This window comes from Coffea arabica, chromosome 2e (assembly GCF_036785885.1).
Source record: "Coffea arabica cultivar ET-39 chromosome 2e, Coffea Arabica ET-39 HiFi, whole genome shotgun sequence".
In the NCBI taxonomy this organism is placed as follows: Eukaryota; Viridiplantae; Streptophyta; class Magnoliopsida; order Gentianales; family Rubiaceae; genus Coffea; species Coffea arabica.
The window spans coordinates 4,404,365-4,431,124 of NC_092313.1; the positions used below are offsets into that span (position 1 = coordinate 4,404,365).

The 26,760-nt window shown below is 36.5% G+C and overlaps 4 protein-coding genes and 1 non-coding gene across 25 annotated transcripts; 2 read left to right on the plus strand and 3 right to left on the minus strand.

Moving 5' to 3' along the window:
• The first annotated feature begins 216 nt into the window (after positions 1-216).
• Positions 217-5,324, plus strand: LOC113730224 (probable inactive receptor kinase At5g58300). Of its 4 annotated transcripts, none has more exons than XM_072078257.1 (3): positions 217-758; positions 2,661-4,023; positions 4,455-5,324. In XM_072078257.1, the coding sequence occupies exons 2-3, from the start codon at positions 2,733-2,735 to the stop codon at positions 5,084-5,086; spliced, it is 1,923 nt and encodes a 640-aa protein (XP_071934358.1). In that variant the 5' UTR covers positions 217-758; positions 2,661-2,732; the 3' UTR covers positions 5,087-5,324. The 4 variants fall into 4 exon arrangements, with proteins under 4 accessions (XP_071934358.1, XP_071934359.1, XP_071934357.1 ...); XM_072078258.1 differs by lacking the exon at positions 217-758 and adding an exon at positions 887-911; XM_072078256.1 differs by lacking the exon at positions 217-758 and adding an exon at positions 1,525-2,223.
• A 606-nt stretch (positions 5,325-5,930) lies between these two features.
• On the plus strand, positions 5,931-9,005 carry LOC113728460 (thioredoxin H-type-like). 2 transcript variants are annotated; one of them, XM_027252862.2, is made up of 5 exons: positions 5,931-6,065; positions 7,128-7,183; positions 7,531-7,659; positions 8,167-8,289; positions 8,489-9,005. In XM_027252862.2, the coding sequence occupies exons 2-5, from the start codon at positions 7,163-7,165 to the stop codon at positions 8,642-8,644; spliced, it is 429 nt and encodes a 142-aa protein (XP_027108663.1). In that variant the 5' UTR covers positions 5,931-6,065; positions 7,128-7,162; the 3' UTR covers positions 8,645-9,005. The 2 variants fall into 2 exon arrangements, with proteins under 2 accessions (XP_027108663.1, XP_027108664.1); XM_027252863.2 differs by having other exon boundaries at positions 8,479-8,606.
• Positions 9,006-10,634: 1,629 nt separating this feature from the next.
• Positions 10,635-15,999, minus strand: LOC113730226 (serine/threonine-protein kinase AtPK2/AtPK19). The gene is made up of 7 exons (XM_027254772.2): positions 15,888-15,999; positions 14,320-15,281; positions 12,903-12,985; positions 12,709-12,829; positions 12,418-12,591; positions 11,526-11,633; positions 10,635-11,129 (listed from the first exon to the last, which is right to left on the minus strand). Exons 2-7 carry the CDS (start codon positions 14,989-14,991, stop codon positions 10,842-10,844), a joined length of 1,446 nt encoding a protein of 481 aa, XP_027110573.1. The 5' UTR covers positions 14,992-15,281; positions 15,888-15,999; the 3' UTR covers positions 10,635-10,841.
• Positions 16,000-18,230: 2,231 nt separating this feature from the next.
• On the minus strand, positions 18,231-25,509 carry LOC113730227 (methylesterase 17-like). 17 transcript variants are annotated; one of them, XM_072078274.1, is made up of 8 exons: positions 25,130-25,509; positions 24,826-24,966; positions 23,984-24,127; positions 21,811-23,801; positions 21,134-21,328; positions 20,856-20,899; positions 20,120-20,180; positions 18,231-18,959 (listed from the first exon to the last, which is right to left on the minus strand). In XM_072078274.1, the coding sequence occupies exons 1-4, from the start codon at positions 25,436-25,438 to the stop codon at positions 23,505-23,507; spliced, it is 891 nt and encodes a 296-aa protein (XP_071934375.1). In that variant the 5' UTR covers positions 25,439-25,509; the 3' UTR covers positions 18,231-18,959; positions 20,120-20,180; positions 20,856-20,899; positions 21,134-21,328; positions 21,811-23,504. The 17 variants fall into 17 exon arrangements, with proteins under 17 accessions (XP_071934375.1, XP_071934372.1, XP_071934371.1 ...); XM_072078271.1 differs by having other exon boundaries at positions 18,231-18,968; XM_072078270.1 differs by having other exon boundaries at positions 21,115-21,328.
• Positions 22,376-22,449, minus strand: TRNAI-AAU (transfer RNA isoleucine (anticodon AAU)). The gene has a single exon. It is a non-coding gene; the product is annotated as a tRNA-Ile (tRNA).
• Positions 25,510-26,760: the final 1,251 nt, after the last annotated feature.

Sequence of the window (26,760 nt, forward strand, 5' to 3'; positions counted from 1 at the left end):
ATTAATCTTGTTCCCAGCTGTTTTGTTGACTACTCCATAATTAAGAACAAGAGGAAAGCCATAACTAAATTGATATTGGTCCCCGCCCCGCTTACAGCTTAGTAAGTAGCAAAGCGATGATTCATTAATTATTATTAGCAATTAATTCCATGTTGCTGGACGAAAGTACCTAAACTAATTATGCACTCCCCGCAATCAAAGACGAAAAAACTCCCCAACGTCACCAAGAGCCATATAGCCATCCATGTACTCTACTCTATATCTCTGCTTTTGTGAGCGTTCGTGAATGGATAATATGGTGGAGCGTCCTTCTTCACTAGTTTTCTGATGAATTTTGGGTTGTCTAATAATGAATGCTACTATATAGGAGGAGTAGGGGGTACTGTAAAGAGTCTAAAGGACACATAAGACGCCTGTGCCAAATTTTGTTGGGATTACCATCATCATACTAAAAAGCCTTAAATGTTGTTGCCGACAATTTACAGTGAGTGACGAGGAAGAGAAATGGACGTGTTTGCATTAATGGGCAGATGGGAAATCTTGAATCAGGCTCAGAAATAAATTGGAGGCTTTTATGGAAGGAATTAACGTCATAACTGGTACTCTATAGAGCAGAATCAGAATGCCGTTGGAGGCCTTATTTCAAATGTTCCCACAGCGCCCCGAGTCTGTTTTGAGTACAGCAGGCTTCGCATAAAGAGTAGAAACACACACCCTTTCTGCTGTTTAGATGTATCTACTCGGGAGTGGATACAGAGGTACGGTATAATCATCAGGTTTCATCCCCCTTCCCCCTTCCTTTTATTGGTGCTTCTCTTCTTGAAATCTTTTGCTGCTTGGTGATTGACAGTATCTGATAGCTGCAGGCTGCTGAAATTTATGTTTGCACAAATTCTCCGGCCTTCCCATTTGTGAATTTTGTCACCTGTGTCTTCTTCTACATATCGCTCATGTTTCTGACGTATGTTTAATTTCTTTAGCAAGTATTTCACGAACTTTGAAGCTACAACTGACGTTTTTTTATTGCATTGCCCATCGGCTTTAGATGTCTCAGTCTGACAACTCCCACTCCCCCACCCCACCAATTAAAAAAAAAAGGGGTTGGGGGGAGAAAGGAAAAAAAAAGCCACACACACACCAGAGAGAGAACCTCCCTTTTGTTTCCTTCCCTAGTTAAGCAACGGGCGGAATCAGATAGGATGAAGCGCTTAATGACTCTTCTTGTTGAAGATACAATTCGAAAGAGTGTAATTGTCATTGGAACGAATCCAAATTGCGTTTTTAGGAAACAAAATGAGTGACATGTTATGTTAGTGCTTGGGGATGTGCTAGGTCTACTTTCTGGCATAGAATTCCCTTACTTTTGCACTTCAAAATTTGTAGGCCTGGGCTCGCTTTTGCTTTATGTATGCCCTTTTCCTTTTTTTGTTTGGATTTTCTATGCTAACTTTTTCATTTGGATTACTATTTGAATTGGTGTTTAAGTTTCTGGCCGACTGTTCTAGTACTAGAAGATTACAAGTATAATAATGTTTCCAAAAAGTGAGATCCACTTTTCCACCACTCGAAAGTCAATTACCAACACTTTTGCTTTTGTAGCTTTTCCTTTTCTGATCAAGTGATAAACTTTCACCTATGGTTACAATATGGCACTTCAATCATTTACTTGAGATGAAGGTGAGATGAGTTGATAGAGTCCATTAATGAGGAGTGCCTATGAAAGTGGGCATCTGCTTTACTCTCTTAGCTATCCTTGGTTTTCGATTCAAGTCCACTACTTTTTGCCCCTGTGAATATTAGGATGCAAGTTTCAATAGCATGTCTAAGTTTGAATAACTTTTCTTGGCATGGAGCCAAGAGTTTACATAATTAGTCCAAATATAGTATTGCGTTTGAAAAGCATTCCACAAACTCGGTTGCAGTCTCATGACTGTCAATATGTTATTGTGGAAGACAGGAAGAGTCATTTATTGCCGTCTCGGTCTTGTATCCTGTCTTCGCAAATGAAGAGTCTCAAATAAGAAAAGAATTTGACTTTTGGCTGTGAAAAAGCTGCAAAAAGGATGCTCTTTTCTGTATGAGAACAAATAGTGAAGAACCAGATCAATCATCTCAATGAGTCCTGATCTTTCCTTCAGCGGTTCAGTTAATCAACAGATAGCTCTTGCTTTCTGGTGTCATCAATCCCAGAACAATCACTGCTAAATGAGCTACTTGAAATTGGTAAACCTGCTGTTCCTCCAAATGATATCTTGTATGAAAAATGAGTATGAATTTTAGGAAGCTGCTATTCTCTTTATGAATTTCTGTCGTATCTTTGCCCGGGTTCATTTAAAATTAGTGCAGTTTTCTTTGTACCATTTATGAGGGAACTCTAAATTAGCAGCGACAGAAAATGTTGTGCCTGGATTTTCTCAAGGATAAGGAAAGCTGCCTTTATTTTTGCTTTTGCAATTGCTATGTGTTATTTGGGATTGAGTATTTTGCATTCATTTTCTGACTTAAGATCGTTGATAGTGTGGTCATAAAGTCCATTCCGTCACATGTCTGGAGTAAAGTCATAAGCAATTGTAATCCCCAATCTGCATTAATTGGCTCCTTTGCTGAAAACCTTAGGCCAACTATTTACACGTTCTCATGGTCTTTGGTTAATGATCCAGGAGCAGCAGCAAGAACTAAATAGAAGCTGGAATCAGTCTGAAAGGCTCACGTCCTGAAGTGTGGATGGTCAAATGAAACTCCACTCCACATTTGCAGTTCTTCTTTTCCTTTTTCTTCAACTTTCATCTCTTCACCAAATTATTGCGGATCTGAACTCTGACAGACAGGCCCTACTGGACTTTGCCAAATCTGTTCCTCATCTTCGAAAGCTGAACTGGAGTTCTGGTGCTCAAATTTGCCGTTCCTGGAATGGCATCACTTGCAATAAGGATCGAACCAGAGTGACTGCCATTCATCTCCCAGGTGTTGGGCTCCGTGGTTCCATCCCAGAAAATACTATTGGAAAGTTAGACGCTCTTAGAATCCTTAGCTTGCGATCCAATTATCTAAATGGAAGTCTTCCTTCTGATATTCTTTCAATCCCTTCCCTCAAATCCCTTTATCTTCATCACAACAACTTTTCTGGTGAACTTCCTCTCTCTTTCTCTCCTCGACTTGGGGTGATGGATCTTTCTTTTAATTCTTTTACTGGAGAAATTCCATCAACAATAATGAACTTGACGCGGTTGTCCGTGTTGAACCTCCAGTTTAACTCATTTTCTGGAGCTATTCCAAATTTGAATCTCCCAAGGCTCAAGGTGTTGAACGTGAGTCACAACTTGCTGTATGGTCCAATCCCGGGCTCCCTTCAGAATTTTTCAATGTCTTCATTTGTTGGAAATCCTCATTTATGTGGGCCACCTCTGACTTATTGCTCTGCAGTATCCCCATCACCTTCTCCTTTACCTGACACTTTGCCATCTCCTCCTATCATTCCCGAAAAACAGCATGTGGCTAACTCCAAGAAACTCAGCACCGGAGCTATTGTTGCCATTATAATTGGGGGATCTTCTATACTACTACTTATTGGGGTAATGTTCTTGTTCTTCTGTTTGAAAAAGAAAGACAGTGGCGACAGTGTTGTGATGAAAGGAAAGGTGTCAAATGGTGGAAAAAGTGCGAAGCCGGAAGATTTTGGAAGCGGAGTACAAGAAGCTGAGAAGAACAAATTGGTGTTCTTTGATGGATGCTCTTATAACTTTGATCTTGAAGATTTACTAAGGGCTTCTGCTGAAGTTCTTGGAAAAGGGACCTATGGCACAACGTACAAAGCTGTTCTGGACGAGGGAACAAGTGTTGTGGTGAAAAGGCTGAGGGAAGTAGGGATTGGAAAGAAGGAATTTGAACAGCACATGGAAGCTCTTCGGAGTGTAGGGCACCATACTAACATCGTACCCCTGCGGGCTTACTACTATTCCAAGGACGAGAAGCTGCTAGTTCACGAATACATGCCTGCCGGCAGCTTGTCAGCATCATTACATGGTATCATTCACTTCAGTCCTCAATTTTTCATAGCATTTCTTTCAATCCCTGTTAATTGCTATTTGCACCTCATGATCATGATAGAACCTAATTATTTTTGGAACTTAGTTAAATAGAATAACGGAGTGAATTTGAACCGTTTGCTAAGTAGTCAATACTTCTTCAATACCTTCAATCAGAGAAAGAAAGATCCAGTACCAAAAATACTTTGCCAATCGAGCTTTCTTGTATCTGTATCTGTGAAGGATAGACGTAATCTCATGATCATTGTTTCAAGTCGATTCTTATGAATTAAAACTCGCAACATTCCAAAATCCAACCAGAAAGCATCTTTGTGAAAGTAACATTATTCTTGCATGTCAATGTTCAATACTTACCAGTCGTCAGGATTTATCATGTCAATCGTCAAATTGTTAATTATATTACCTTAGCAGGTAATAGAGGTGCAGGAATAACTCCACTAGACTGGGACTCAAGAATGAAGATATCGCTTGGAGCGGCGAGAGGCATTGCACACATTCATTCTGAAGGTGGTGCTAGATTTTCACATGGCAACATTAAGTCCTCCAACGTACTCCTCAACAAAGAACAGGATGGTTGCATAACAGACATTGGCTTAAATCCAGTCATGAATTTTCTGGGCGTGAAAACTCGAGGAATTGGTTACCATGCTCCTGAAATGATTGAGACACGAAAAGCCACCCAAAAATCTGATGTCTATAGCTTTGGTGTGCTTCTACTCGAGATGCTTACAGGCAAATCCCCAATCCATTCTTCAGGGCATGATGATGTGATTGATCTACCCAGATGGGTGCGGTCTGTTGTTCGAGAGGAATGGACTGCTGAGGTTTTTGATGTGGAACTGATGAAGTACCAAAATGTTGAAGAAGAGATGGTGCAGATGCTTCAGATTGCACTTTCTTGTGTAGCGAAGGCACCGGACATGCGCCCTTCGATGGATGAAGTTGTTCGGCTGATGGAGGATATCAGGCAATCAGAGCTGGAGAACAGACCCTCCTCTGAGGACAATAGGTCCAAGGGCTCTAATATGCATACACCTTAAAATGAGTTCAGGTTCTTCCCCATCTGTAAAGCCTAGAGCTACCTAGGACTCGTACTATTATTACTGCTTAGTTTGATTCTAGGTAATGCAACCATGCTCCAACAGTGCATTTGCTGCACCATCATGTGAGGATTTTCCTTTTTATTGGTTTTGCTGGACACACCATTTTAGGTCTTTCTAAAATCAGGGGCTGGCAATGTATGGTTTCGCAATATATTCAAATTGTTGATTGAAAGAATATCAAGCCTTGATCTTGTTAGCTTGCATGTACTGCATATTGAGGATGAGAACACACACACAAAGTAAAAAAGAAGGGATGAGAATTGAGAACAACAGAATTAACCATACTTCCAATTTCAATATATAGCTCCTATATTTTACTAGTTATTATGATGTGTACCGCTTCAAATGGGAGGTAATAACAAAGTACTCACTTCTGATATCTTTTGCTTATTATACTCTTAGATTAAAATTAAAAAAAATCATAATTTGATTACGAAATAAATTCGACTCATTTAAAACGTGGATCATTATTACCACTATCGGATAATGTTTCTCTGAAAAAATCATACGAATTTTCTATCTTTCGTCTTATATATGTATAACAAAGGAAATTTTCAATTAAACATTTTCCCCCTCTGCTCCTAGGTGACACATCTAATTTTAGAGAACTTTTTTGCATTGCTCCAAGGCTTAACAATTTCTCCGTATTATGGTTGATCAATTTCTCTCGTCTTATATGCATATTTTGATATTTGCTTTTTTTTTTTTTTTAATAAAGAAAAGTTTCAGAAGTTAGTTAACCACAACGACATTGCGCGCCTTCGTTGGCCGTCCTCTCCATTCCCCCCGCCTCAATCTTACGAGTCTACTAATTCTCCGCAATTTTATCTTCTTGGGTTTCTTTTTATTTCCTTGTTTCTGCCCCAAAAATGCTGAATTACCCCAGGCCAAGGGTGGTTCGTTTCATGATCCTGAGGTAATCTTGCTTTATTTTTTGGATTTATTGTACATGAACATTTCTCCGTGAGCTTATATCCTGTATAAATTTTTATCCTTTCATCCAATTGACGATGGTGGAATCCTTTATTATGCAACAAATTCTTCTTCTTTTATTTTGCTGTTTTCTTGTTCCCGTATCTGTTTTCATGCTCCAAGCCTCTCGGCGGCCAGCTGGTGAATGGAAGTGCAGCCATTTATTAGAAGTTACTACTACTAATACAGAATCTCCGTGTACCTGCGTCGAGAAGGAAACATAACTGGCTCAGGAAAATGCAATATGGGGCTTAATAAATAACCGAAACAGATGAGATGCAAATATGTAATCATGCAATGAGCGGAGAACAGGTTATGCAGGTGTGAGTGAGGAAGAAACTAGAGATATCCAGGAAGATGTCAAAACTTCTGCGCGAAGAAGAGATGCACAATTAGATAGGCCGACGATGCTATAGGAAGTTATAACCAAGGGCTTGAACCAATAATGCGAATCTGCTATCCATCATTTTGAGGTTTGAGCTCAGGGCAAAACATTGATAACATAGACTAGATTGGAAATTCATGTCCTTAATGCCCTAGGGAGGATGTAAACACCTATCCAATGCTCTGGGCACAAAGATTCAAGTAAATCCCAAACATTTATGATAGAAGGAAAGATACAGCTGCATATGACAATTGAGAATTATTCGCCACATGTTATCTGTTCAGCAAAAGTTTCGCTTGGCTAGTAAAGGGCATCGCGTCATTATGTTGAAATTCTAAGACGACAATCATCAATAGTTTAATCTTTACTTCAAGTTGAATTAGAAAGGGAATGTTTACAGAAACTTCTAGCTATGAACTGCTTGTAGAGTTTTACAGTTGATTTTGATTATGTACCATGTATCTTGACCTTCCAAATGCATATTCCGCAGATTTTCTCCTTGTAGGAAGCTTTCGTTGAAGTTGATTCTGAATATGAACGTATATCGTGGCTTACCAACTGCATCATTTGTTCAACATAGTGCCTTATAACATCTTAATCCCGTGGATTTTCTCTTTGTAGGTGGCTTTAGTTGAAGGTTCAGCTGTCCATTCTCGATGGGACTTTGCTGGACTAAGGTAAATTATTGGAGTTAAGCTATGTTCAATATTGGCTGTTCTTTTTATCCCCATCTTTACCTGATACAGTTGCCTTCAGCTTTTTGGGTGCCGGCTGTCACATGCTTTTACTTCCCGGTGAAAAAAAAAAAAAAAGTCACCAACCTTTTCAGCTGATGAGCATGCCTTAAGAACGTATTCACGGACGACTGGGACTAGCTTCAGTTTCTATTTCAAGTTTCTATTTCAAGCTTACTGTGTCATTGCCTTCCTTTGCCCTATAACTTATTTATTTTATGCTCCTTGAATGGAAATTATTTGTTTTATCTATATCAATTGGGACTTGTAAAGTATTATGATCCATGCAGTTAAATACAGGAAATGATGCACATTCTCAATTGCCTACTGCAGAGCTCGCCTACAGAAATGTCCATCTCGTAACCACTGTGGATAAGTGGGAAGAAAAGTTGTCAGAAGCGAACAGGGATGGCAAAATAGTAAGTATCTCCACTGTTTGTCTTCTGTACTGCTGCAAAAAAAAAAAAAAAACATTTATCTGTGAATTCTAGCAGCCTAAGTTTGGACGTTGATTGATCTTGTGTTGTGGAAGAAAAGGAAAAGGAAAAAAAAAACAGTAAAAGCATGACTAATTATAATGGCCATCAAAGCCAAGACAACATTTTACCATTTTTTTTCCCCAAAATTTGGCCAGGTGAATTAATTAAAACATTGCACTGAAAGTGTTCCATCTGGTAATGACTCGCAAGCCAGCATGATATATTAATGAATATGAGTGTGAATCCAGTTCATGATTAATTTCTTCATGGATTCTTGAAAACTGTCACTTTAAGTAATTTCATTTTTTCCCTTTATGATGTATCTGTCCATGTTGATTCTTGATTCGAAATATAGAAAGGAAACACGTTATATGAGTTCAGAATTCTGAATCCACACTGCTCATTCCTTCACACAACTTTAATGTTTGATACTGTCCTATCCTATAGGTTGTGGTCAATTTCAGTGCATCATGGAGCAATCCTTGTAGATCCATTGCACCTGCCTACAATGAACTTGCAGACAAATATCCCTTCATGCTATTCTTGACAGTGGATGTAGATGAGTTAGCCGTAAGTCAATCTTTTTTTCTTTTTTTTTTTTGCATTACTTCCTTTGGAAGAAGGGATCAACATCTTAAAGCATAAGTTTAGCTTTGCTCCTTCTGATCAGATGCCACATATACACAGACACAGATCATATACAGACACATGCACATACACTGGATATCGTCCATCAAAAACTACTAAAATTTGATATAGTTTGGAACAGGAGCTCAGTAATTCGTGGGAAATCAAAGCCACTCCTACGATTTTCTTCCTCAGAGAAGGCAAAATGGTAGACAAACTCGTAGGTGACAACAAACAAGATCTCCAAAAGAAGACAATGGCCATTGCTGAATCTTGTTCAGATCTGACAACCCCATGATTGAGTTGCCTGTCTTCCGAATGTCTGAGGCGTATATCAATTTTCTTCAGCAATTTTGATACTCTAATCTTTGGTACTGCAAAGAACATCACTTTAGTTCAAGTAGAATAACTTTCCATGGGAAAATGAAGATATTGGGAAGAGGAATGAAGATTTTTACAAGAAACTACTGTCCAAGGATGATGATGTACCAAACAGTAATTGAAACCCTTTTCATTTTTGTTTTATCTTCAAGCGATATTACTGCATCATAAAGTTATTCATTAACATAACGTGAGACGAGCTCCCATGTACATATCCTACTTTTTTTTTTCCCCAAGCGGTATTGACTTGAAGCTGCTAAAGCGGAACTGCAGCAAAAGAGAGAGCAATGGAAGGGGAAAGTTTATCTCGAAAATCGGATCTCAGAGATGGAAATGCCAATCCTAATGCTCTTGCTAATTAAGGGATTTACTTGGATTTTATTCATTGCATATTTCTGTTGTTTAACATGATCTTGATGGCGGAATTTCAAAACCTCCTGGGTGAAATTAATGCTTACTATAGTCTGTAAAACCACCACCATTCCAGTTTCTGGAATCAGGTCACAGAGCATCGCACGAAGGGTGAATTTCACCATGTTCTCCTATCAAGGCAATGGATTATTAATTGTTTGGAACTTTGGAGGAGATTTTCTGGATGCACTTTTGAAAGACGAGCTTGCCCTTGTCCCTGTTTGCAGAAAACGAACTCGTATGGGTTTGTGTCCCAAGCCTCGCATTTTCTCCTTTCTTCATCTGTTGCGAACATGCACGAATTGAGGTCGCTAAAGAGCGCCTTTCTTATCTTACAACGGATTGTCGCCCGAATCTTTTGACAGTTTCCACTGACTGTCAATGCGACATATGAGCCGGATTTTCATAAATTCAGAATTAATTTATTTAATTTGTAACACTTTTGGACTTTCGGCTATGAGTTTCGAAATGCTAAATGTGATAATCATACTCAACTCATAAACTATTCAGATTTTGAGCATTATACGGACTTAACCCAAGTTCACTTATTACTCTTCAATTTTCTTAATATAATTACTATAACTATTGAATTGTAAAACTAATTTAACATTCATAGGACTACGACATTAAAACTAAATGAACAAGTAATAGGTTTTAAAAAGTACATAAATCAATAAATTTTCAACAATATTTATATCTAATTCGTTCAAAGTACATGAAAAATAGTAATAAAATATGTGATTATAAACCAATACATCTTCAAAGATTGGAACTTCTTCATAGTTTTGTGACTTGAATCCAAACATGTTTGATGATTTGTGTTTCTAGACCAAAAATAAATCAATCAATATTATGCCAACATAAAAATTTACTCAACCAATATGAAAAGTTGAAAATTTTGGTTATGCATTACCAATATTGACTCTCAAAAAAGCTAGTAGAAGAGTCTTCAAATGTATTTTTGTATTTTGTAATTTGTATATATTCAATATTTAATAAAAATATATTTGAATATGTAATTATATATAATATTAAAATATAAATATTATATATATCATTATATATATAAATAATTTAAGCATCGAGCCTATATCAAATTTAAGTTTAATGAAACCCAAACTCGACTCATATTTTATTCTGATCTAATTTTTAGATTCAAACTCAAAACCGACACGCTAAAAGATTGGATTCATCGAACTTTTTTTCATACCGAACGAGCCAATGACGGACTAATCCAGCCCCATTGACGGACCTAGTTTCCACCTAATTATCGACGCTCGTTGGGCAAAACTAATGACCTCTTGCAACACCACACGAGGAACACTAATTTCTTGGTAGGTGCAAATATTTTCTATAATTACCACTACACAAACAAAATATGAAAAAAAAAAAAAAATCACTCGGGATTCTTCAGAAATACTACCTCCAGTGACGAAGAAGAACACGACAAAGGAGCACTGGAGCTTACACACAGCAGAGCCCATGAAGGGGCCAACTAACACTTCAAACTACGGTTTATCTTATAGATTGTAGGAATGCAGATGCACGCCTCACATGGTAGGAACCCTGGAAGGGAATGCAACTGCAGGCCTCACATGGTTGGAACCCTGGAAGGGATTCTCAGCACATTTTGGACTAGCAGGTTTTAAATACCAGAGCCCATGCAGGGCAGGGGCCGACTAACAAGTCATATTTATTACTTCTCAAGATTGTAGAAATGAAGCTGCAGGCCTCACATAAGTGAAACCCTGGAAGGGATTCTCAGCACATTTTGGACTAGCAGCCGGAGAATCTACTACAGGCATGTTGGTCCAGCACTCATCAAAGTTGGCAATGCAATGTTTGCCGGCAACCTCTGGAAGAAAACTTGGTTGAATTTCGCGAGCCTCCAATTTCTTCCAGTTAATAGACCTGAACCACTTGTGGCCTTTTATCTCTTCACTACCTGTTGGACCACTTCCAAGCCGTCTGCTTGTGTCCTTCTGCAATAGCTGAATAAAAGAATAGAAAACACTAATTAAACCACACATACTGTACAATTAGCAATGAGAAAAGCATGCCCATCTGAATGCATTATTCGTGAACGGTATTATCACGCAAGCAGATAAAATAAGGATAAATTTCCCCAATCCCAAATACAACATAAATGTCGATAAATTTCCCCAATCCCAAATGGACCCAGTTTTTTTTTTCTTTTTTTCTTAAATTTCTCTTGCCCTCTCTTTCCAAAATCTTGTAGAGAGTAATTCATCTCAGTATAACAACTTATTTCATTGATATGAAATTACAAATGCTATCCAGGCTCAAGTAAAACTATAAAAATCAAGGGCACCTTCAGCCAACTTAAACAGAAACTTTAACAAGTGTAAGAGAACAAGGTTATTTACCCCTTTCAACAATGAATGCACATCGCTTGATAGAAAAGCTGGGAGCTTGACTTTGTCCTTTAAAATCCTCTGCTGAATTTTCTGTCGGTTCCCACTAACAAAAGGCGGCTGCAAACACAGTAATCAGAAGTAAGACAACGATAATAAAAATATTAAACATTTGGAATTGGCAATGGCAATATAAGGTGTTAGCAACCATTTGGGTTGGTTATAGGCTTCATGGGTAAGCAAACAGTATTATTACTATTTTACACAAAAAATCAATGCAATGCAGGAATTGCATGATATCACCTGCCTTCCACTTGGAAATGAGTATCCTGATGATGATAGCAACAGAAGAACAAATCAAAGGAAAAGAAATTGATAATTGTGTGCCATGATGCTCCATCAGACAATAACCGCATGATTTAACAATAACAACAAGCATTAAGAAACAAATTTCTTCACTTGCATACATAATTAAACAGGGACAAATCAATGGGAATAAAATCAAAATCACCCATTTTATTCCTCATAAAGAATCACATCTATGCAAATTTTAGTTTCCCATTCTGAAAGTTGGATATAAAGACTCTCAAACTAATTGTGTCACTTTGCAAGATTAAATTCTAAACGAAGCAAATGCTAAACAGTTATGGCTGCTATCAACTTAATGCAGAAGGGAAAAACTAACTAAAATGGTGATTTCATCAATTTGTCATAAACTGAAAAAACACCAGAATGAAACAAAGATTACCACAAGCATTCTCAAGACCAATGTACAAATCATTGCATCCACAAAATAGCATGGCAACTTACATAAGTTCTTTGTCCACATGGAGGATGGCCACATCTTTGAATTTCAAACTTAAAATTTTAAAGAAAGTTGTCTAACGTATATAAATACACTAACCTTTCCTGTTAGCATCTCATATAACAAAATTCCTACACTCCACCAGTCAGCAGCCTTATCATGACCTTTCCCAACAACAATTTCAGGTGCCATATATTCCACTGTTCCACACATGGAGTTGGATCTGGTGTTCTCATCAAATTGCTTGGCAAGGCCAAAATCAGTTAGCATCACCTGCATGCAGCACAGGGAAGAAAACTTATAAGACATGTCACAAGCAACAGCGCATGAGCATATGGCTCAATAAGTAACTCCAACACAGAAAAGAAAATAAAAACACAGATGTCTTACATGTCCCTCTGCATCCAGAAGTATATTTTCAGGCTTTAGATCCCTGTGCATGATTCCATTTGCATGTAGATGAGATACAGCAGATACAATCTCAGCTGCATATATTCGAGCCAGATCCTCTCTGAACAGATGCTAGTGTTAGACAGAAAACTCTAAACATTCTCACATTGTATAATAGAAGTGATTTCCAGTACCTGAATAAGCCTTGGCGATACAATTGAAAGAAAAGGTGGCCTCCATTGACAAAATCAAGCACAAGGTACAGTCTATACTTAGTCTACACCAAAATAATGGGCCATCATTAGAATTAGATGGCCAAGTGAACCCAAGTGAAAGAAAGAATACTTCTATTCAATGAAATAGTTGGCCAAAATTTGTAGTCTTATAATAGTAGGAAGATGCAGTATATGTACATAGACTATCAACTAATAAAAGATCAAGAAATAGTATAGGAACAAATGCAATGTGACAGTCCACAACTGGGACACAGTTACGGATGACTCTAAGTTCACACATAACCAAAGAAAAAATATATTACAGGTTTATCTGCCAATCACTTTAACTTCAAAGACAATATCTTTCCAACCTTTATACTTTGAGCTACTCAAATTTGGCAAATGTTGTGCCCATAATCTGCCAAGTAACTTTGTTTCTCTGACTCATCATAGCAAAAGCAACATTTATCTTGATTCATCCAATTAATCAAGCAAAAAACAAAGTATAACATAAAGTGAATCCTAAAAAATGGATGAAAAGCGATTGAATTCTTTAAGTTTAACCATAACCAGACAGTTATTTAGGAAATATTAACTAAAAAAAAAATTTAATCATTTGAAACATCAATTTCCAAACTCCTCTTGTGATCTACATATTTTTTTCCTTTAAAATTTTGACACTGACAATATATGAGCTAACACATATATCCTAAATCAAACAATACATGAGCTAACACATATCACAAATCAAACGGATCAAACGGTTTGGGATCTCAACCAGGATATCTCACATTTGCAACCACCATCCAAGCTCATACGAATACAAAAGAAATCCGAAAAGTTTCAAGTACAAGAGTTGAAATTTTGTGGTTTCCAGTATGTTTAAAGCATCCAATTTGAAGTAAATCAGGAGCAATTGTCATGCTGTTGCGCTACACTAGCTTCTTTCTATATAATCATTAGCAAAAGTAATTACTTATTAAAATCGCACCCCCGCAATAAGAAGTTTCAACCATAGTCTCTATTAACATGTTATTAGGGATAACTACTTTTGCAATTTACTCCAAGCATTTTATACACTGAGAGGCGCACACACACACATAAATACAAAATTGACAAATCATTTAAATACGTAAATCCTGCATTGCTCACTGGTTATAAATAGCAATCCAACCCAATTGAAAATGATGCTTTTTCATATTGGCTTCCATGTTAAATTGTTAATGTCTATGTCTTAGACAAGTATATCCATTTTGGAATACTAATCATTACGTTAAGTTCCAAGTCAACAAGCGAATGATTACCAAGTAACAGAACATGTGTTTAAAAAAAAAACTTAATTAGTCCACAGATATGGTTCCGTGGTCAACCCCAATAAAAAGATTGACATCAATACCTGGAAAGAGTATCTAAGCTGAACAATGAAGGGATGATCAATTTTTGTCAATATATCCCTCTCAGCTTTCATATACTCAGCATGATTCTTCTCCACAATCTTATCCTTTCTCATGACCTTCATTGCAAAAATCTCTGATGAACCAAGCTTCCTTACCTGATAAACTTTTGCAAATGCACCTTGGCCAACAACCTTTAAAACTTCAAAGTCCTCAAGTCCAATCACACTTAATGGCACGCCATCATCTTCGATAGCTTTCTTTAGAACAGAACTTTCAAGGGATAATTTCTCAAAACTTCCTTCAGCCTCTCCATTAACTCGCTCTACAAGTTCCAGTGACTCCTCACTCTCATGTAGTGTGAGCTTGCTGAGCTTGAAAGCTTGACTAACACAATTTGTGGGACCCACCAAAGAATGGGAGCGGCTGTAAATTACGTCTGGGTCGTCAAATGTTAACTCGTTTGCATCAGGAGAAGCAAAAACATTTATTGGATTCTCAAAGGTCAGGTTTTGAGGTCCTTGAGTTGGTAGAGGACCAAATACGTCAGCGAAGTCCAGATCAACTGGATCTTCCGGAAGGACATCAAGAGGTCCTACTGGAAGAAACACGAGATCATTGAATGGCTTTGTCAAGGCATTCCCGGCCAAAGTTGGAAGCCGAGAGGAAACCATGACCACAACAAGGCAGGAAAGGGATAGGGACAGTGACAGGTATGGTCGACTAATTTCAAACTTAATAACTATAGAAGAATCTGACTTGGAGGTAGAACGAGAGTTGAGGATGAAGGACAGCGAACAATAGCCTTAAACAAGAGGAAATTCATAAATATGACAGTGATTCCGAGAAATCTAGGAAATAGGCAAATCAAAATAAAGAAAAGGAGATTCTTCTTGTTTCCCACTTTACAGGAAACAGTTGATGCAGCAGTGCTTCTTGAATTCATGAAGATCAGGCCAACAAGCTGCGACTCAAAGACGAAAGAGCAAAAGTCAGGAACAGAAATGCAGCAAAAAAAAAGGCAAGAAAGATGCTGACATAAAATGAAGGATAAGATTATGGACTTCACTAAATACAGAGACAAAGGCCCCAATGCTTCCAAAAAAAATGATTAAGAGAAAACCAAAAAAGGTATGAAAGCCACCAACGGAAGCAAAATATAGTTCCCACTGAAGAGCATAGAGAGGCTTCATTATTGAAAAAGACCGATGCCAATGTACCTTTGCTAATAGCTAATCACATAAGCACCAAAAAAAAAAAGAATTACGTTACATGCGGCAAATTCAGATCAGCAACCAGAACAACAAAAATAAATAATTCCAGTTTAAAACCATAAAGTTCCCAGGAGTAACAAAGATCTATGCATGAAAATTCGGTTACTCAAAAGTATCAACCAACCAATTTAATAAACAAATCAAATCTACAGGAATCAACGGAAACCCTAAGCGGACGAGTCTATATCCGAATTTTATTTTCTTCCCCAAAGGAAGACGACTTGCAAAAACGACTCAACCAGTCAATAGAACAGGTAAATTGAACGGAAATAAAGGAAATTGGAGTGGAATTTTACCTGGAGAGGAGATTGCAGAGGGAACAACAACTCTGGAACGGAGCTAAAGCGGAGAGGAGAAGAAGAATAACAACAGAATAATAAAGGAATAAAACGTCGCGTCGCCGCTGCTTATAATTTGTTGACTTTTGTTCGTAAAATTAGGGATAATATCAGAAACCTCTCCTGAGGTTTCTCTTAATATCACCTGGCACCTTTAGAGTTTTAAAAATATCACATATCTCCCTCTTTTTTTTTATTTGTGTAATAAAATTTTTAAAATCTCTAAACTACCCTTCAAATTATTAAATAAAAATACTCCTAAATCACTTTATTTACTTCAACAAAACCATCACATAGCAAATAATTTCTAGTAGTGCTACCACATCATAATGCTATAATTCATAAAATATAAATTTTAAAAATAAAAAGATATTTACAAAGAAATGCACTTGGCTAATTTAATTCTATAAGTTCAAAATCCATTTCTTATAAACTTTATATTTTTTTTCTAAATTCTTCTCAATTCGTGCCAAAATTTTTAAATTATACGACTAATCATTACAAAAATCAGCTCAAAATAAATAAATAAATTATACTCCACTCTATCACAATTAAAAAAGGAAAAGATAAACAAAATTCAATTTATTATAATTTACAAATAAAAAATTACATAGTCATTCAAAAAATGAGTAAGAGAGAATGCTATAAAAAAGAGAAAGAGAATAAAGTGACTTTTGTTTCTTTTTTAAAAATTTTTGAATTTCATTTATTTGATATGTAAATTATGTATCAATTGAGAGTTAAATAGTCATTTTGCAATTACTAGAGGAGGTAAGTATTTTTAAAATCTCATGGGTGCCAAGTGATATTAAAAGAAATTTCAAGGGACGTTTTTTATATTACCCCATAAAATTAAAAAGTAGTGGAGGCGGGTGATTACGTGGCGCATTAGGAGTGGTGCTTCGCGACTCGAGGGGCCAGGGCAGCCATGGGAGGTCAATTTTGGCTTGCCAACCAATGGCGTACGTTTCCGCACCGCAGCATATCCTTCTTTCTGATCCGAAGCTCAATTATTTTGATTCGTTCCGGATTCGTTATTTTCTTCTAGTAATACTAGGAGGTTATCGGCTGTGCTTAGCACAGCCTAGGCCCCCTATAATCTGTTGTCATATATTTTCATATAAAATAAGATTAACAGTAATGTTTGTGAAATAGCATTCTTAAAATTATAAATTACCAATCAAGTATGCAGCTAACAATATGAGACTAAACAAAACAAAAAAATCATTAGCATTGCAAAAGATAAGAGAAGATGATAAAAGATTGGCAAGTAATTTGACAAACAGCTTAACATCTTCAAGTGCAAGTTAGTCTTACAGAGATAGGAGATGACTTGCTAAATACTTAATATAAAGTGCGATCATAGGCTGCAATTACAAAAGATCACATATTGAGATCCATTAAGGTGCACAAAAGAACAAGTGGTTAATTGATCACAGCCAACGCCCATTGAGATTAATTGATTGCTGTCAAGAAACAAGGAAAATTTATAAAACAATATGAAAAGGGAATTTGTTGTTAAATGGAAAGAAAGTTAAATATCTATAAATGAATGAACATATGCAAGATGTTCATTCTAAATTGTAATGATAATAGAAATTTTTTTTTCAATATAGCATGACATTGCTAAATCCCAAAAAAAAAACAGGTACACTGGATTTTGAAAATAGTAAAACAATAAAGGAAAATGTTAAAAAAAAGATTTAGTGGTTAAGGTGTCGATTTGCAAAATATATATTGGCATAAAATAATTTGGGCTCTTTGTAATTAAGATGGTGCTATCAAAGATATTCATCATGTGCATGTGTAGATGGTGGAAGAAGTGTACTAAGAAAAATTTGAAATTAACTAACATTTTTTTGTAGTTATGTTCATATCAGTGTGGTACGCACAGCCAATGCCTATTGAGATGTATTGATTGGTGCCAAAAAATGTGGAAAATTTAGTTGTAGAAGAAACGTAAAGGAGAAGAGTTTATAAAGCACTATGAAAAGGGATTTTTTGTTGAATGTGATAAAATAGTTCATTTTAATAAGTAGTCAATGGGAAGAAAAGTATTTTATTGAAATATGGCTGAAAGCTAAGTAAAGATATCAAAAATTTATTTAAAAGTTGTTTGCTTTTTAAACATTATACATTTTCAATTTGACAAAAACTGTGGCCACATTTCCCAAAAAGTTAAATATGTATAAATGAATGAATATATGTAAGCTATTCATTCTAAATTGTGAAGAATAAATAATAATGTTTAGTTAGTAATGTTGGCGAGAATGAAAATTAGTGAAAATGCGTACAATCAAATGGAAGCATAAAACGCAACTATATTATACAGGCATATTAGTGAAAATTAGTAATGCTGGAAAGAAGTTCTAATTATACAGGCATTCTAAACACGAAAAGTAGACAAGTTTAATTTTAATCTTGAATGTTTAGGTTGTGGAAGTTGAGCTGATAAACGCCAAGACATCACAAAATAGCATTTTTTAAATCTCCATCATCCTCTTGGACGTGCAAACATAGTACAGCAGAACCCATTTGATGTACATTATTTTCTTGGACGTGGCAGCTCCAGAGTGGAAGTTCAGCTTATTTCTGCTCGGCTGCAATTTGCTTGTTTCATTGGAGGAAGTTTGTTCAGCTGCTAAAGTTTGGCTTATTTCACCTCGGCTGACATTGGTGAAACGTTTTACTAAGTCACTTTTGGTCAAATGCAAAAGTACATTATTCTTTTACTTCCCGCACGTGACCTTGCTTTCTGTTTCCTTCATTTGGTAGTGCATTGGTCTTCAGACTCTTCACAGGAAATCAGGAACGACTCCACCAACCCCAACCAGTCCAGTCTCGAGACGTCCTCTCCCTTTGTTTCTCATGGGAGAAGGTTACTTGCTCCCAACTTTTCAGTGATAGTACCGGGTACCCTTTTCTCCACTGCTTTCATTAGCCATCCGACTCCCTCTCTCTTAACCCTTACTTTCTCTTACTTCTCATCTTCTTCCTCATTTTTTTCTTCAACAATTGTGGCAGCAAAAGCTGACCAAACTTCTCAATCAAGTGTTAGAACACGCTTGAACACAATCACAGGCATATAAGTAGAAGATAAAGATAAACAAATCACTGAACCTTCCCCTTAATGCTTGCCAATTCTCCCCCTTCAGTTAGAAAATTACACAAAGAACTTGTATGCATAACCAATAATAAAACAAAATGTTTCCATCGTTTACAATCAATGCCAAAGTAACGCTATAGTTTCATTAGAAATGATTTGACCTTTTTTATTTGATAAAAACTTGAGACTATTCCTAAACTCATTTTATTCCTAAGCACATTTATTTTGTTATAGCTATGTCACCTTAAGTTGAATCACAATTTTCATTCTCAAGGTGAATTGTGAAAAATCTTGGGAAAATTAAAAGAAAGTCACCACCAGAAAATAGAACAGTACCTAACCATCTAAAGTGCAAATGAGTGAAACTCTTTTATTACCAGAAGTACTAAAAGCATGTTTAAGAAAACAATAGAAATAAAAGCATACTTAAGAAAATAATAGAAGTCAAAATGCTTAAATCCAAACAACACTTCTGCCTTATAGAAAGAGAAAATTCCACCATTCATTTCACAAGCACAAAATGAGATTTATCATTAATTTTTTGAAGTCAAGCATCCCATGAAATTATCATCAAAAGTCAAGCCCTTCTAGGCTGTAAACAATTCCAGTCAACAACTTACATATTGGAAGGTTTACAAATTGAAAGAAATCTATTGCAAGCAAATACATGAAAAGGGATTAAAGATTAAAAAAAAATAAAGCAAGATTTGCCCCAGTGGAATGAACCACTTATTATTTGCAAGCATCAAATGCAAAGCATTATCTATTGTCTTCATTCAAATGAATTCATTGAAATTAACAAATATGCAACTCGGCAAACTAAAATCGAAAACCCAATTATTAGCAAATACATCAATGTCAATGATTTTAATAATCAGTGCACAAGTTGAGACTTGAAAATTTAGAAGAAAGAGTCCTATTTCGTATCACTTAGAACATAGTTAACATACTACCAAAAACATATAATTAAATACAAATTCCTGATAATACATAGTTGCAGTGGACAAACAAAACACATACATGTTGTAAAAAGCCCACAATTTCTTGATAACTATTAAAGAACAAAAAGTATGACAGAAAGTACCTTAACTAACCACCGAATGTTAGATAACAAATCTTAATGTTCGTCAGCTCAGTATAGAGACCTGACAATACACATTGAATTAGGGAAATTGGAAAAAAGAGATTAAAAAAAGGTAAAATCATCTATTGAATGTACGTGATAAATGAGGTGGAAAGAAAAAGCCATCTTAAAAGGCAATAATACATATTATTGAGGAAATTTGGTGTCTCCATAATGAAAAAAAAAAGAGTTCTGAGAACCAAAAATTTCTTTTACTTTCCTGCAAACAATTCAATGAGGTTGTCCATGTTATCATTTTTTTTAAGGTTTTGTAGTCTAGAAACATAAGAGAGAATATCAAGAGATGGAATGATTCATGACTTAACAAAGTAGAGGAGGAAAGGACCTATTTTTTTCCCCCAAAGATAGCTTTGAAAAATTAATTTGCAAATCTTGATCAATTCCTAAGGTCATCAAAAAAAAAAACAATTTGCAAATTTCAATAATAGGAAGCCTACAAGTGAACATAAATACTAAAGTCACAACCTATTACCCTCAATCTTAGTAAGTATGGAACTCGTAAATTGTTACATCCCTAAAAGCTAATGAGCAAAAAAATACAATTTATTGTCTCATGAAATTCAATCGAGTAAAATAATAAGAGTTGAAAGAGGAAATTTTATACAAATAACTACACAACGAAATTACTAATTTGTAAGGTGGCTTAAAAAACATAGGGAAAGAAAAGAAGGCTTACCTCTCTGTCGAGAACATAGATCTCATGAAACTTGTCATAGAAACCTGAAACAAGAGTAAACTATAATGTACATATAAATACTAACGATAAAAAAGAAAACATAAGACAATCATGTACAAAAAAAATTTCCAAGATTGCACTTGAAGGGAACATATATCTAAATTTTCAACTACACATCCAAAAATAAATCCAGAAAGCCAATATATACAGAAAGATATTTATTTTTAAAAGAAATCAAATTTACTGTAATTTCTGCAACCTTCCCTCAGACCATATACCCGACAATCCATCAAAGCCCATAAAGAGAAAGAGATCATCATCATGGTTTCGTCTCGGAATCCAAGTTCCATAGCATCAGAAAGAGAAGTTGCTGATAATCTTCAACCGACTGGAAATGATCAAAAGCAGGAGCTTGATGCTGGAGCCCTCTTTGTCATCAAATCTAAAGGTAAGTTGTTCTCTTGCTTGCCACCCTTATCAGAAATTTTTTTTTTTTTTTGGTAAATATCAGAAATTTTCATTTGTTCCTCTTTTCTTGCTTTCCTTTCTTTATTTGTTCTTTTCTTCTTGCCCATTTCATTAAAGCCCATCAACGTATATTCACCTTTGACTAAACGCCGTCGATGAAATAGACATGCATGATTGATGATTATCATAATAAATCTTTAAATTTCAAGAAAGAGGTGCTTTTCGGCAGTAAATTTTGTTATTTTTTTTCCACTTTTAGACCTATCTATGCTTCTTCAAGATAGGAGATGGTGTTGCTATGAGCTCTTTTCTGCATTAATAATGCAGTAATTCCCGCATACAAATACAATGGATCAATATACATCACCGGGAAAAAAATTACATCACAAATATATACATATTATATGTTAAAATTCGACTGGTAAACCCTCCAAAAAATCCAAAAGGCTAAAGAAGTCTTGATGATGAGAAAGAAAAAGAGTCTTACCTTGTTGTTCTTGTTGTTGCTCTCGGCCAGAATCAAAAACAAAAAAAAAAAACCAAAGAAAAGAGGAAGAAGATGAGAGAAATTAGAAGAGTGAGACTGATGATGAAGAAAGGAGAGGACAAATGGGCATTTCTGACTCCTCGGTCTCCACCCCACCAGGTAATCACGATAAAGTTAAGGGAAAGAACAATAAAAGGGCACAAATATGGTTAAAATTACAAGAAAGCCCAACCAAACATTAATAAACGGACACACAAATCTCCAAATTTACGGGCAAAACCGGACCACCAAGGGCATTACAGAGAAAGAAAATGCAAAGTCAATATCAGAAAATTCAGGAGCCACAAATTTTACCTTTATGCCACATTGGAAAGACCAAAATACCCCATGGAACCATGCGAATTACCATCGAGATCGGCCCATTGTCAGCACATTTGCTCCAATGTGAAGCCTATAGACAAAGCAAAAGAAAAAGCTCCAAATTCATCAACTTCAGCAAAACACTAAACCCCCCATTCTTCTTATATACAAGGTAGATTTCAAAAAAAGGCAAATCATGAGATGGTGGCCCATGCAGGTCTCGAACCTGCGACCTTCGCGTTATTAGCACGACGCTCTAACCAACTGAGCTAATAGGCCGCTTGTGTCAATGAGCTACAAATAGCATTAGATAATTGAAGTGACGTTTTTTAAGTCTGTCTCTATCAACTCATGAATGATGATGCATTATTGGCAGACGACTGAGGATAGCGTTGGTGGTTGTATGCATCATGTGTGTTATTTAACGTGTCCAGGACAGTTATCAGAAAAGCCCTGAAGCCTCACCATTTGGTTTTTGATTTGAAATAGTTTTGACGGCAAAAATTAGTCAGGAAGCCAAGATAGAGTAGCACAGCCACCTTTACCCAAACAAGCCCGTGAGTTGTCTTCAAGTCTTTCATTTTGTTAATTTTTCTAAAGAATTATTAATAGCCTTTGTTTGGATTGTGATTTTTCATAAAAAAATATTTTTTTTTTTACATTTTTCGTAATTACATTTCTCAATCACCTTTTCATATCATCTCTATCAAATTATTATTTCTAAAAATAGCAATCCAAACGGACCTATGAAGTTTCGCAACTACACACCCCATCTCCCCGAGTGGGCATAAAATTATTTTCTGATTGTATGTAAACTAGTAATTTAAGTTCATTAGGTGAAATGAAATGAAATTCCTTCTCCAAGTGCATACCCTCCCCCACCGTTTAAAATGACAAGTCATCCATGATTTAATTAATGCTAGTCAATTCAGCTCCCAAAAAATAATAAACGAATTTTTTATTTTAAAAAAAAAAAGAAGAAGACGGCAATGGGTTGAATTTTAAAAATAGCGAGAGGATCGAGTCAATGGACTGCAATCACATTTGAATATGGAGAACGAAGTGTGTTTGGATAGAGTATTATTTGAAATATTATTTGAAATAAGTACTGTAGCACTTTTTGTGATGTGATATATGTGAGATAAAAAATAGTTAAAAATATAAAAAAATGAATTGAAAAATGTGTTTATAATGCAAGTAAAATATTATTTCGGATAATTTGGCAATCCAAACACTAAAATTTTCTGTTTTTTGTTTTCCCTATTTTTCGGTGGATGTAATTCATTCATCTAAAATAGAATGGGAATACTGGATACGGCTTTGCAGAGCATGCATCAGAGGGCAGCGACGGCCTTGACGAGAAAACCGAAGAGGGCGAAGGGAGCAGAGAAAAATGGGCTATGATCACTTTCCAAAACGTAGACAGCAGAGGGTGGCCATCTCTTGATCATTGCTTCTTGTTGTGCCGGCTTCACCACTCGATCGTACGCGGTTTTGATGTAAATCCTGGGCACTAATTTGTTCACTGCATCTTCCCTCTCACTCCCTTCTTCTCCTTCTCCTTTGAATCGAGCTGAAGTGAGTGCTCGAATGGGCCCGGGACGCACCAACATTGCTGCTAATGTGGAATCCTGGTCCATGCATCATCAACAACTTCATATTTTTTTTTTATATTTGACAGTTTTTGGCTTTTTTGATTAATATCTCTAAGGAAGAAAAAAAAACCCGCCAGCCATTTTGATTTTTAAGAAAGTTCAACATTGAACCAGTAGATAGATGCACTTTTTAGCAGGAAAAATAATAATATATTTACCTCTTCGGGGCACATTTGATAGTTGAGTTTGCGGAGCAAGTGTTTCTTGATAACTACACTAGTTGGAGGCTGATCGAGCCCTGAAGCGAATCCAACGTCATATACATCGCCAAATTCACCAATATCAGAAAAATCGGGAACACCCTGTTCCAAACACACACCTCCGTCGTTAGTTAAGACGAAAATCTTTTGATTCCTAGAATTTCATAATTTCAAATTCCAACAACACAAGGAAAATAAATAGTGAACCGGCCAGTGTAAGTATAGAATATAGATCACCAGACAAGTCGGGGCTCCTGTTTTCCGCTACAGTTTTAGTCAGAACACCAGACATTGGATAATGGATAGCACAAAAACAAACGAGGAAAGCTTGATGAGGCGGACAAGACAGGAGCTGAGCTAAGACAGTTGGCAAGCAATTGGCCACCACGTCCAAATCCTAAATGTCATCACCCTGAACGCCCCATATGACTCCCCTTCTTCCTGTAACCTACTTTGACTGTAACCCTCCAACCTCCGTTCTCAGTCTGCCCATCAATTTATCCGTTCCATGTTTTCATCTCTCTTGTCATTGTCATCTAAGACAAAAACCCTCATTCATTTTTAAACCCAGAAAAAAAAAAAAAAAAAAAAAAGTGCCCTGTAGCACCCTCATGAGTCATGCCATATTTCAGTCCAATTAACTTGCAAGTTGGAAGCTATTTCTCCTTTTCATTCGACCGGGGAATTCATCATACATTTATCATCACAAACGGATTTGTATTCATTTCTTATTACCAAAGTAATACAACAGACAACTGAAGATGACGAAGTCGATGAAACCGAGAAATGAATAAACTTACGTCTTTGACGTCTTGTTCATTCAGCATCCCCTTCTTTAACATGGTCGCTGCAACATAGACTGCAAGGCTGACTTTCTTCGGGAACTTGTAAGTTGCATCCGTGACATTAAGCCCTCCGGCGCTGTGGCCTACCAAAATCACCTGCATTAAGTTAGAAGCCATAAGTACGCTTAGAAGTCAAACAAATTAAGGCCCTCGGATTCTACTAATCAATGAGTTCTTCATAATCACTTGCTATCTTTATGAAGTAATGTTCCCTTGGCTTGGGAAAGAAAGATGCACGTATTCAAAAAGGGTCAAGTACCTGTTCATCGCCAGGCAAGGCTGCCAAGAAGTCCAGGAGAGGCTGGTTGTAGTCTTGAAATGAAAAAATGGTATTGGGATCGGTTTGATCCAGGCCAGCACCTTTGAGGTCAATACAGGAGACTTTATACCCGGAATTCTCCATCAAGCATCTGATCTTATACCAGCACCATCCACCATGACTTACCCCATGTACCAGCACAAAGTGTACTGGCTTCCGCTCCTGCTCATGATGACTTTTCGTTGCCCTATGTTGATCACCTCCGTTTTCTTGATCTCTCCTTTTTTCTTCTTCCACCCTTTCTCCCATGGGGTACTTCTAGTTCTAGCTAGATTATTATTTTTTCCTTTGTGTCAACTCTCCCTCCCTCCCTCCCTCTCTCTCTCAAGTCTGAACTAATATGTCTCCTCACGTCTCAATTCTTGATGGAATGTTACAGCTTATACAGTACTAAATAACAAGTAACCATCTGGTCGTTGGATTATTTTGAGTCTGCGTTGTCCTAATTCGGTTGCCTTGTATGGCTGGTTTCTATTGGCAAGTGTCTTGTAATGCTGTATTGCTGTTGGTGGAGGTGGACCACTTGAAAACCATAGGTTTTATTTATTGACTTCTTAATTCACGAACGATCACAATTTGCAGGGACAAAGAATCCCAAAAACGTTACTTCCCAATTTAATTGTCAGGAGATGAAAACAAAACATGCACACAATAAAGTAATACTACCAAAATCACATCTCAATCAAGAAAACAGAAATTGGAAAAAATGTCACGAGTTTTGTTTAGACTTTTCCACACAAATTGGAAAGCCACCCCTATAAGCCTAAAAGACTACCAGGCCTGTTCCGTGGAGGGAGTGATCCAAAATGAAATTAACACTACTGTATTTACTAGAACAACAGTTACATGCCATCATAATTGCCATTGCAAACATTTTAATTTTCTGGTTTTTGAATATTAATTAATAATTAGTTCTCTTTTGGGAACTGGTATTTGTGTTCGATGCCAGAGCAAGAACTTTGAGTGTGTTTGCTTATCGTCAAGATAATTGGATTTTAAAATTGACGTGGGATGGCTTTTGACTTGATTTGCTCATTATATTTTAATCCCACGATTAGTACTACCACCAGCCTGTTTATCTATAGATTTACAGGCCGACAACACCTGTCTTTTCCTGCAAGAAGCTAGCAAGCTAGCTAGCTGTTTCCAATTTATCTTCTAGGTTCCAGCGTGTGCATTTAAGCAAGGCACAAATAGCCAGCCTGCTAAAGAGCAAGAAAGATTGAAAATTACAAGAACAAGCCACGAATAGGAAACCAATTAATTTTTTCGTGAAGGCATTGGTTCGGTGTCTCATGTGACCAAATATTTGTTGTTTTCGGAGCTTTGTGGATGTTTTCTTGTCCATGTTACTGTGTGTTTTTGTTGTAAGGGATTGTTACATAAGCAATAATCTGTACGAGATGCTGCAAGTGAGTGATAAAGCACTAATGGAGGTGATGACAAGTGTTTATGTATGATCAGTTTATGATTAAATCATCATACTGTGGCTTTTTTTAGCGCAAGTACGGTTTGAGGAAAGAGGAATTGATGCTGAAAAAGTTGTGGATTGCCTGGGGAGACGAGCCCTC

Bases quoted from the DNA above. Each gene is read 5' to 3' on its own strand.
- LOC113730226 (XM_027254772.2), bottom strand. From the start codon at position 14,991: ATGGTTTCCTCTCGGCTTCCAACTTTGGCCGGGAATGCCTTGACAAAG. The intron at 12,592-12,708 runs GTAAGACATCTG...TGCTGCATGCAG, and splicing joins TTCTGGATGCAGAGGGACAT to GTGATGCTAACTGATTTTGG. The intron at 11,130-11,525 runs GTAAATAACCTT...TCTTTTATTCAG, and splicing joins TGCATTCATTGTTGAAAGGG to CTATTGCAGAAGGACACAAG.
- LOC113730224 (XM_072078257.1), top strand. From the start codon at position 2,733: ATGAAACTCCACTCCACATTTGCAGTTCTTCTTTTCCTTTTTCTTCAA. The intron at 4,024-4,454 runs GTATCATTCACT...ATATTACCTTAG, and splicing joins CTTGTCAGCATCATTACATG to CAGGTAATAGAGGTGCAGGA.
- LOC113728460 (XM_027252862.2), top strand. From the start codon at position 7,163: ATGGGACTTTGCTGGACTAAG. The intron at 7,184-7,530 runs GTAAATTATTGG...TGATCCATGCAG, and splicing joins TGGGACTTTGCTGGACTAAG to TTAAATACAGGAAATGATGC. The intron at 7,660-8,166 runs GTAAGTATCTCC...CCTATCCTATAG, and splicing joins CGAACAGGGATGGCAAAATA to GTTGTGGTCAATTTCAGTGC.
- LOC113730227 (XM_072078263.1), bottom strand. From the start codon at position 25,438: ATGGGAGAAAGGGTGGAAGAAGAAAAAAGGAGAGATCAAGAAAACGGA. The intron at 24,967-25,129 runs GTACTTGACCCT...AACTTAATGCAG, and splicing joins CCTTGCCTGGCGATGAACAG to GTGATTTTGGTAGGCCACAG. The intron at 23,802-23,983 runs GTAAATATATTA...TGCATGGACCAG, and splicing joins ATCAAATGTGCCCCGAAGAG to GATTCCACATTAGCAGCAAT.